The sequence below is a fragment of the Corvus hawaiiensis genome, chromosome 3 (genome assembly GCF_020740725.1).
Source record: "Corvus hawaiiensis isolate bCorHaw1 chromosome 3, bCorHaw1.pri.cur, whole genome shotgun sequence".
NCBI classification, from domain to species: domain Eukaryota; kingdom Metazoa; phylum Chordata; class Aves; order Passeriformes; family Corvidae; genus Corvus; species Corvus hawaiiensis.
The window spans coordinates 890,527-901,576 of NC_063215.1; the positions used below are offsets into that span (position 1 = coordinate 890,527).

The 11,050-nt window shown below is 58.1% G+C and overlaps 1 protein-coding gene across 2 annotated transcripts in view; it reads right to left on the reverse strand.

Moving 5' to 3' along the window:
- ASXL2 (ASXL transcriptional regulator 2) overlaps positions 1-10,872 on the reverse strand; it is a 66,528-nt gene extending 55,656 nt beyond the window's left edge. Inside the window, exon 1 of one of the 2 annotated variants that reach the window (XM_048296734.1) lies at positions 10,758-10,872. In XM_048296734.1, coding sequence (XP_048152691.1) covers positions 10,758-10,814 — 57 coding nt within the window. In that variant the 5' untranslated portion in view covers positions 10,815-10,872. The remainder of the gene's footprint in view (positions 1-10,757) is intronic. The other variant, XM_048296733.1, reaches the window with a different exon arrangement.
- Between the last annotated feature and the right edge of the window lie 178 nt (positions 10,873-11,050).

The window sequence follows — 11,050 nt, forward strand, 5'->3', positions numbered from 1 at the left end:
CTCGTGGGCGCTGGAGACAGAGGCCAGAGCAAGGGCAGGGCTGGCACAGTCCCGGGATCGCTGAGGTTGGAAAAACCTTCTGGGACCATCGAGTCCAACCTGGGACCAATCCCCACCTTGTCCCCAGCCCAGAGCACCGAGTGCCACGTCCAGGCCTTCTCTGAAGATAAAGATGACCCCAACCATCAGGGCACCTGAGCCAACCTGAGCCCGGGCAGCTCCTCTGGAGGGTTCTGTTCTCCCACATTCCTTCCCCTCTGGAGCAGCGGAGAAACCTCAACACTCATCCCTTCCTTTTAAGGCTGGAAAACACAGAGCTGTCCACAGGCCCAGAGGAGACAGCAGCTCAGAGATGGACAGGAAGCCTCAGTGGCCTGACCTGTCACAATAAATGGCACTTGAAGCACATTTGCTGCCCCGTTAAGGGAAGTGCACTGTGTGTGGAGACTGTAAATAAAACCAGTTTGTTACTGAAGTGCTCATCTACAACCCAAAACCTTTAACTGAAAAAAGCCCTTCCTTGCAGAATTTCTATTTGACAGCAAAAGCAGCAAGTGGCAGAAGGGAAGGGAAGCCCTCAAACCCTCCCAGCACAAGGAAATAAGGAAAACCAACAGTTTAAGCACCTCAAGCCTTGAGCCAGGCACTGGGACAGCCAGGGCAGTGCTGTGCCTCCCCAGTGGGTTGCTCATCCCTGAGTGTCCCAAAGCAGGAGGCCACACACTCAGACTCAGGGGATACTTCAGCTGCCTCTCCAAACAGTTTATTGAGGAGAAGAAAACCATCCCAGGTCACACACAAATGCAAATGTGCCTGCTGAGGGAGAAACCTGTCACTGCCACAACGCTGCTGAGCTGGGACAATTCTCCTGGCTGCCTTCTGTGCAGGTTCAGATGGAAACAGCTGCAGGAGGGGAGCAGAGAGACCCTGAACTCCTGGCCCTGCCTTTGAAAGATTCTACACCAGAGGGAAGCAAACTTTGCCAGTGATGGGGCGAGTTAATGCTTTAAAACTGAGATTATCGAGCTCAGAGAGACTTTAATCCTCAGTGAATCCTTTATTCCATACTGTTCCAATGGCAGTTCCTTGGAGCAGCCCGGGCTGGGATCAGCTTTATGGTCAAAGGCTCCCAGCCCCAATGTCCAGCCTGGCCAGGGATCCAGGGGCAGCCCCAGCTGCTCTGGGCACCCTGTGCCAGGGCCTGCCCACCCTCCCAGGGAACAATTCCTGCCCAATATCCCACCCAGCCCTGCCCTCTGGCACTGGGAAGCCATTCCCTGGGTCCTGTCCCTCCAGCCCTTGTCCCCAGTCCCTCTCCAGCTCTCCTGGAGCCCCTTCAGGCCCTGCAAGGGGCTCTGAGCTCTCCCTGGATCCTTCTCTTCTCCAGGTGAGCACCCCCAGCTCTCCCAGCCTGGCTCCAGAGCAGAGGGGCTCCAGCCCTGGAGCAGCTCCGGGGCCTCCTCTGGGCTCTCTGCAGCAGCTCCACGTCCTTGTGCTGCTGGCCCCAGGGCTGGGGCAGCTCTGCAGGTGGCGTCTCACCTGAGCACACAGGCTGCCATTGGACCCTCTCCAGCAGCTCCCAGAATTGAACACAACTCAACACAACCCATGTTTGTGCATCCTGTGCCAGCAAGCACAGGGAAGAGAGGAGAACTGGGCTCTGTTATCCCAGGAGATGCTCTACTGGGACAGTATGGACTGAGCTCAGGAAAAGCTGGGAGGGATAATATTTATTGCTGCTTCTTGTAAGAGGTTGGAGAGCAAATTCCAACTTCCCCACATGGAAAGGAGGAAAGAAAGAAAGAACACAAACTGCAGGACTTGCCAGAAGAAGGAATAGGATCATGTTTACCAAGTGATCTCAGGAAATCAGTTCTGAATTCAGGACCCAGTGAAGCACAAGGAACCTGTGCACTCTGGCTCCTGCAGGGACAGCACAGCCATCAGAATATCCCTGACATGGATATCCTGTTATCAGAGCATCGACAACATGGGGTTTATGCCTAATATCCATGAGGGCCCTGAGAACAGCTTCAGGAGAACACAGCTCCCAGCCGGGCTGCTGAAAACAAAGTTTTCATGTGCCCCAAAGAGAGAAGTTCACAAGTTCAGATCCTGCCCCGAAGCTGCATCCCTACAATGACACCCAGGCATTGCTGTGACCAGCAGCCACACTAGGCTGGCTCAGAAGGAACAAAAGTGCTTTTAACCAGGACTGCTTTGGATGTTCTTACACGGAACTGCTGCAGAGCCAGGAACAATCAGAGCATCCATGTGACACGCAGCTCATGCTCACTCCAAAGGTTCAGGAGCAGCTCCTGCTGCTGCCCTGGGTTTGCTCCCTGGTCCTTCCTGTTAAATCCACCTGGGGACAAGAGCACAGGGACACCCCAGAGCTGGCCAGGAGCCCCAGCCCTGGTGTCACCCAGTTGTTTGACTGACTTCAGTTCAAAACCAAATTACTGAAATTACAGCAAAACTCGTTTAAGTATGCAACCCACGTGCCCAGATAATCCCAGGATCCCTGAGGCTGGAAAAGATCCCCAAGATGAGTCCCAGAGGTGCCCAATCCCCACCTTGTCCCCAGCCCAGAGCACTGAGTGCCACCTCCAGCCCTTCCTGGGACACCTCCAGGGATGGGCACTCCAAACCTCCCTGGGCAGCCCCTGCCAAGGCCTGGCCACCCTTTCCATGGGGAAATTCCTGCTGCTGTCCACCCTGAGCCTGCCCTGGCCCAGCCTGAGGCCGTTCCCTCTCCTCCTGGCCCTGTTCCCTGGGAGCAGAGGCTTGGACCAACCTGGCCTAGTGGAAGGTGTCCCTGCCCAGGGCAGGATGAGCTTTAAGGTCCCTTCCAACACAAACCATTCTGGGATCGTATTACTCCTTCCAATTTTCATCCCTCCTCAGCTCCACAGCAGCTCCACTGCTCTGCTTCCCTGCAAAGCAGAGTTTTGGAGCATCCACAGAACGTAAGCAACGGGCACGAACATCCAACCCTCACATTTTATTGGAGAGGCTGCTCAGTGGCACTGAAAGCGCTGCCACTGTGTCCCACCGAGGCTGCTCCGTGGGGATGTCCATCTGGGTCACACCTCCAAGAACCTCCTCGCGCTGGTGACAGCAGGGATATTTTAGAGACACTACAGGAACTGGACTGACTGTCCCAGCTGCTCTTGGCCCTCTATTCTTACTCCTCCAAACAGATGCACAGAGCAGAAAACCTGACAGTCACAGAAAAGGCAAATCTCTCTGTCAAGCATCCGGTTCTGGTGCGTTTAACTGGGGAGCAGCTGCAGCTCAGGGCTGAACCCCAAAGCCACAGCCTGGTGTTCAGTGAGCCCTGGTGAGTCTGAGCAGGAACTCACACCTACACTACTGTACTTGCACTCAAATCACACTTGGTGCACAACACCTCAGCCTGTGCCACACGGGGGTTCTGCACATTTGAATTTCCCTCTTTTTAAAACCAAAAGCTGCCTGAGAGCACATCCAAGCACACTTAACAGAAGCTGACTGTCCCGTTTCTCTCAGACACCAGAGCTCTGCTACTGCACAGTGACCAGGTCCATTTCCACCTCCTGCAGGTGCTGCAAAGGCCATGGCGGGGGGGACAAGGGGATCCCAAACCAATCTGGGATTTTGTAGCCAGGAAACACTGCTGGCTTCGGGTCTCAAACATTCTCACCTGCAAAAGCCTTGCCATGAAATGCTCAGCCAGCCCTGTACAGGTGCAAGTCTGAGCTGCCTGGGGAGGAGACCACAGCCTGTGCAGAAAGGCCTCTCAAGGCTCCTGTGCTGTTAGAGAGGAGCTCCCTCAGGTCTGCACGAGGCCTCCAACCCCTCCTGCTAGCATTAAATGAACCAGACCAAGCAGGAGTGTGGCTGAGCTCTGTGGTAAAATCCACACCTACAGCACGTTTATGGCTCTAAACAAGGACAGAAATTGTTCCCTGGGAGGGTGGGGAGGGGCTGGGATGGAATTCCCAGAGCAGCTGGGGCTGCCCTTGGATCCCTGGCAGTGCCCAAGGCCAGGCTGGACACTGGGGCTTGGAGCAGCCTGGGACAGTGGGAGGTGTCCCTGCCCACAGCAGGGGGTGGAATGAGATCAGATTTAAGGTCCTTTCCAACCCAAACTGCTCTGTGACTGTATGAAACACAGAGAGTGTCTCGGAGGTCCTTCAGCAGCACTGAATTTTTCTCCTGGAATGTTGCAATGGTGAAGAGCTGCCCACACTTCCACCTGGGATCCTGCTGGGAGAGGCACTCCGGGCAGGCCTGGGGATTCCCCACCTGGCACAGCCACTGTTCCCTCTTCCCTCCGGTGCTCACACCCGCCCCACCCTGCTCTGCACAGGGAAACAACATTCCAGCGCTTTTCCAACTGCACTGACACTCTGGGACAGGTGGGCTCCGCTGCCAAGCCAAGAGCCAGGCCCTGGGGTAGCTTTTAAAGTAGGTGTACTGCTAATTGTAATTTTAATAGCAATCAAATGAGCCCCACCTCAGCCAGCACGGCACTGCCAGCCCATTGCTCACCCCAGCGATGGGAAAAGGGCTCCACTGAGCTCGAGCCAGAGGAGTCACCTGCACACCCACAGCTGCAGGGATGGTGTCTGCAGCAACTCACAGAGCCCTTCAAGAGGTTAAAACTCCCAGCAGGAGCAAAGGAACTTGGAAATGAGCGTTTAAAATGGCAGGCCAATAATTGGATTATTGTGACTGGAAGGAGGATTTTGTAGTCTGCTGGTTTGCTCCAGCCATTAGAGGGGATTACACTTCCACCTCATCCCTCACAAGTTCTGTTTCCACACAAGAACCATTTTTAAGCCTCCATTTGTCTGTTAGAGATGCCCAGGGTGAGCTTAAAGCAGATTTCAGCTCACTACAACTTCTAGGCCCAGAAGTGCAGGTGTCAGAGGACCAAGATAAGCTCACACCTGCACTCGCTGGCTTTACTGGGAAGTCACAGAATCCCAGGATCCCCAAGGCTGGAAAAGCCCTCCCAGCCCATCGAGCCCAAGCTGTGCCCCATGCCCACCTTGTCCCCAGCCCAGAGCACTGAGTGCCACCTCCAGCCCTTCCTGGGACACCTCCAGGGATGGGCACTCCAAACCTCCCTGGGCAGCCCCTGCCAAGGCCTGAGCTCCCTTTCCATGGGGAAATTCCTGCTGCTGTCCACCCTGAGCCTGCCCTGGCCCAGCCTGAGGCCGTTCCCTCTCCTCCTGGCCCTGTTCCCTGGCAGCAGAGCCCGACCCCCCCGGCTGCCCCCTCCTGTCAGGGACTTGTGCAGAGCCACAAGGTCCCCCCGGAGCCTCCTTTGCTCCAGCCTGAGCCCCTTTCCCAGCTCCCTCAGCCGCTCCTGCTGCTCCAGCCCCTTCCCAGCTCCGTTCCCTGCCCTGGACACGCTCCAGCCCCTCAGGGTCTCTCCTGTCAGGAGGGGCCCAGAGCTGCCCCCAGCACTGGAGGTGCCACAGCACAGAAATCCTTCAGGAAAAACTTGAAAAAATTCAGGAAAAACACATCCAAGAGGTGCAGCTGCTCAGGGATTTGTGAGAGTGCGGAGTGAAGCAAAGTGCCCTTCTCTACCAACATGTGACAGAGCCTGTGCCGAATCCTGCTCAGTCTTGTGCAGCCACAAGTCTGTTTCCCTGGAAGCGGTGCCAAGGTAATTCCCTGGCCAGCAGACACAGAGCTGCATCACGTGCTGGGAGGACACCAGACAGTGGCTCAGTCCCCGGAGCTGTGGCCACCACCTGCTCTGTCCCTGTCCTTCAAAAACCTCTGCAAAGGCATTTTACAGATGGGACAGACCAATCCTCACCACTGCTCCGTGTCTGTCTTGGAAATTCGTCCCTGGCCACAGCCTGGGAACAGGGAAGGAGCCGTGACAATCCCCAGGGCATTAAAAACAAAACAAAGCACCACCAAAAAGCCCAACAGAGCAACAAACAATCCCCTCCAGAAAAAAAATCCAGGAAGCCTTTACCAGCTCCAGCTATCAACTCATTCCACAAGCTGGGGTTGGTCCCTGAATCTTCTGCAGCACCACCTTGTTCAACACCTCACTGAGAAGTGAAAAGCCCATTCCCAGGTTCTCCAGGAAGAGCCTGCTGTGCTCCACAGCTGCCTTCAGATTTTTCCCATGGAACAATCAGGGAGGAGAGTGACCTGTTGGAGCCAGTCCAGAGGAGGCACAAGGGGATCAGAGGGATGGAGCAGCTCTGCTGTGAGGAAAGGCTGGGAGAGTTGGGATTGTCCAGCCTGGAGAAGAGAAGCTCCAGGGCGACCTAACTGTGGCCTTCCAGTGTCTGAAGGGGCAAACAAGAAAGGTGGAGAGAGACAATTTACAAGGGATGGAGAGACAGGACACAGGGAATGGCTTCCACTGCCAGAGGGCAGGGCTGGATGGGAGATTGGGCAGGAATTGTTCCCTGGCAGGGTGGGCAGGCCCTGGCACAGGGTGCCCAGAGCAGCTGGGGCTGCCCCTGGATCCCTGGCAGTGCCCAAGGCCAGGCTGGACATTGGGGCTGGGAGCAGCCTGGGACAGTGGAAGGTGTCCCTGCCATGGCAGGGGTGGAATTGGATGAGGGTGAGGGTCCCTTCCTCCCCAAACCACGCCGGCATCTCAAGCACCCGGCTGCAGCAGCTGTCCCTCACAAACAGCTCACCTGAACACTTGGTGTCCCTGGGTGACCCAGCCAAGGAGCATTTCCAGAGCCCATCTCCCACACAGCCCCAGCTCCTCGGCACTGCCGGCTGCTGCAGCAGGAAACCCTTTCCTCAGGTCACCCGCGGGCACTTCCCGTGAAAAACAAACACCAAATCCCTTCAGCCTCGGCCCACTCCAGCTCACACTTCCCTCCCCACACACAAAGCACCACGATGGCCTGGCTGGGGCTTCCAGCCAGGAATGGGGTGGCTGCTGGGGATGGGGACAGGTCCCTGTGGCACCACCACAGACCCACCACGGCGGAGCAGGGACACACACGGAGCACTTGGCTCTGCTCTCTCCCTCCTGTGAGGAAGCTGCATCCTGAGGACTGTGCAGAACACAGGGAGAGGGAAAGCAACAACTCCGGGACCTGAGCAGTCAGAACATCTCAGAGAAGTTCTCTGCTGCACAACGCAGGTCCTGTCAGCAGTGGGACACCAGGGCACCTTCAACCTCAGCCCTGGGAGTACCCACTGGATGCAGCGGTGACCATGGAATGGTTTGGATGGAAAGCAACATTAGAGCCCACCCAGTGCCACCCCTGCCATGGGCAGGGACACCTCCCACTGTCCCAGGCTGCTCCCAGCCCCAATGTCCAGCCTGGCCTTGGGCACTGCCAGGGATCCAGGGGCAGCCCCAGCTGCTCTGGGCACCCTGTGCCAGGGCCTGCCCACCCTCCCAGGGAACAATTCCTTCCCAATATCCCATCCAGCCCTGCCCTCTGGCACTGGGAAGCCATTCCCTGGGTCCTGTCCCTCCAGCCCTTGTCCCCAGTCCCTCTCCAGCTCTCCTGGAGCCCCTTCAGGCCCTGCAAGGGGCTCTGAGCTCTCCCTGGATCCTTCTCTTCTCCAGGTGAGCACCCCCAGCTCTCCCAGCCTGGCTCCAGAGCAGAGGGGCTCCAGCCCTGGAGCAGCTCCGGGGCCTCCTGTGGGCTCTCTGCAGCAGCTCCACATCCTTGTGCTGCTGGCCCCAGGGCTGGGGCAGCTCTGCAGGTGGGCTCCCACCTGAGCACAGGGGCAGAATCCAACCCAACCCCCCCCCGCTGCTGTGGGTGTGGGATCCAGCAGGACAACGCATCCCAGACCAGACCAAGGCCAGTGCCAGCCAAGATTTGCTCTCCCTGCCAGCACTGGCTGAACAGGCAGCAGTTCCAGATCTCTGATAACCCTGGGCTGCCAGAGCCACAGCTCTGAGCTCAGGCACTGCCCTGGCATCCCGCTGGCTATGCACACACAATCCCTGGCACAGCTCTGGATGCAGGATCACAGCCCGAGCCTGGCACCAGCTCAAGGTGCAGCTCAAGCACTGGCACAGGCCAGAGGCAGCCTGAACGCAGGCACCTGCAAGCTCTGTGCTGTTCACCCCCCGTACTCCCAGCAGCAGCAGCTTCTCCCCTGCTGCAGGTGGGTTCTGAGCTGCAGGGACCCCAGCCCCTGTCCCCAGCACGGGCAGCAGCTGCCAGCCCTGTGCAGCTGCACAGGCACCGAGCGAGGCAGGAAATGAGAAAAGGTTGTTTATCAACAGTAACTTCCTGCCCTCGTGGGGACCTTCCCTCACCTCACCCTGCTCTGCTGCCCCATTAACAGCCCCACACCTCTACAGAGCAGCACAGCTGGAGTCCCACGGAATTCCCTCATCCCTACAGCTCCCCCAGGTCCTGCCAGCAAACAGCAAGGCCTCACTTCCATGTCTCATCTGCGAGATGCTCCAATGGATTCTGTTAATTCAAGAACAAATTACCTCAGTGCTCTCTCCTCCTCACATTCCCGTGACCTCCCCAGAACTGGAGGATACCTAATCCCAAACTCCTGGCCAGGAGGACTAAACTGGAACGAGAACATATCAGCACCAGAAGTTAATTATAAAAAACAATGGTTTTTGCTGGCTTAGCTGCCTCAACCACCTGTGAGCACCAGTGGAGAGGTGACAGAGCAAGAGAGGAGGCAGAGGGGAGACAGACTTGCCCCAGAAAATCCAGCTGGGATGACCTGAGGCTGCTGTGCAGGGAGCTGGGGAGTTTCCCAGGACAAGCTTGCCTGGAGTCAGTTCTATGAGGAATGGCTGAGGGAGCTGGAAAGGGGCTCAGGCTGGAGCAGAGGAGGCTCCGGGGGGACCTTGTGGCTCTGCACAAGTCCCTGACAGGAGGGGGCAGCCGGGGGGGTCGGGCTCTGCTGGCAGGGAACAGGGCCAGGAGGAGAGGGAACGGCCTCAGGCTGGGCCAGGGCAGGCTCAGGGTGGACAGCAGCAGGAATTTCCCCATGGAAAAGGGTGGCCAGGCCTTGGCAGGGGCTGCCCAGGGAGGTTTGGAGTGCCCATCCCTGGAGGTGTCCAAGGAAGGCCTGGAGGTGGCACTCAGTGCTCTGGGCTGGGGACAAGGTGGGGATTGGGCACAGCTGGAACTCGATGGGCTGGGAGGGCTTTTCCAAGCTGGATGACTCTGTGATCCTGTGACAAGCAGAGCCCCAGGCCTGTCCCCTGCAGCCCAGTGACTCCTGGGGTCAGAGCCAGAGCCAGCTCAGAGCTCCGTGACAGAACCTCCTACACAGAGGGGACACCTGGAGACAAAAGGGGAGATCCCTGAGCTTGGGGACAGTTTTATGTCACCTTCCAAAAGCAGAAGCACAAGGCACCTGAGAGCTTCTCCATTCCTTAGCATGGCTTTTCAATTTCCCCTACAAACCCCAACCAGCAGCTGAGAGCCAAGCCCAGCACGCAGCCCGGAACAAGAACCACAGCCACGATTTCAATCCCAAAACACAGAGACACTCAGGGGAGACGGGAGCTGGAGTCTGACCAGAGCCCTTCAACATTCCTGCTGAACACACAGATTTGCCAAAGCTGGGGTTTTGGCAGGTATTTACTCATCCCTTCCTCCTTTTGTCTGCCTGTGCCCTGGCTCTGGGCAATGTGCAACCTTCAGTTGTGCGAGGTCTCGGTGCAGCTTTGCTGAATACGTGGTTTAGCCCTTAAGTGGATTCCGGAAGGGATCAAGGGATGGACAGCAGTGCACAGAGGCTGGAAAAGAGCTGGTCCCACTTCCACCCTGCACTGGAGATCCTGCCACCGTTCTTTCAACAGAAACTGTTAAAAATCACACACAAAAACATATGGAGAGCAACACCAAAGTGTTTGCCTGTAAGCTAGTAAATTATTTCCTAAGATCTTGAACTGCACTGCATCTCCTGAACACAGCAGCTATTCTGATGCTTCGCAAGCTGTAAACACAAGGTCCAAATGAATTTATTTATTAAAATATCCCTTGCAAGTCTCAGCCGCAGGTTTCTATTTACATTTGCTTCCCAGCCAGACTTTTCAAGTCTTGTTTGAACAGATCCCTCTTCCAGGAGGGTTCTCAGAACCCCAGCTCCTCCCCCTCTCCGTGAGGGGGATTTATCCCGGTCTGGGAAGTGTGAGCTGAGCTTTCACAACTCAGCGTTTCAGCCAAGCTCCCGCAGGTCGCACTTGTGGAGTTTCCTCTCCCATTCCTGTCCCACTTCTGAACTTCCCTTTTCTCCACCCTCTGTGCCCGCCCCGCACAGGGACAGCACCGAGGCCAGCCTGACGACAGGACAGCAACAAACCCCGTCACGCTGAAGAACCGGGTGACAAAAATTCACCTTGTAGGATTTGCAGCTCTGCCTGACCTGGGGCTACTCAGGAGCTCCCACCTGAACGAGCTCAGCTGCACGGAAGGCACGGATACACCGCCAACACTGAGAACCCCCTGCGCCTGTCACTTGCTCGCGGATGTGACTTACACCCTCGCTCGCCAGCGCAAATCCAAGCGGCAGTCCCTCCCCCCACGTCGCTTCCCAGGGAAATTCCTGCCGGGAAGCATTAAGCAACTGGAGAACAGGTCAAAATAAAACCCCTGCCCCTGCAGGCGCGGGCGGCGGAGCGGAGCGGCGGCAGCGCCAGGCGGGCCCCGCCGCAGGTCCCGTCCCCCCGCGCGCGGCCGGAGGCCGAGGCCGCCCCGCCGAGCCCCGCCGGGAGCGCCCCGACCCGCCCCGCGGCCTCCGACCCGCCCCGCGGCCCCCCCGCGCACCGTCCGGGCGGCCTCTGCCCAGGTCCTGCCCTTCTTCCTGCGGCCCTTCTCCCTCATGTCGGACGCGGCGGGGCTCGGGGCGCTCGGGGGGCTGTCCGGCGGGTGCGGGGGGCGGCGGGGCCGGGGCGGCGGCCCCTAAACGCGGGCAGCGCCGAGCGCGGCGGCCCCTGCGCCCGCCGCCGCCGCCATGTTGGCTCCGGCTGCGCACGGGCCGCGGTCATGTGACCCCGCCCGCCAGCCCCGCCCACAGCGCGCGGGGGGCGGGGCCTTGGGCAGCCACGCCCATTCCCCCC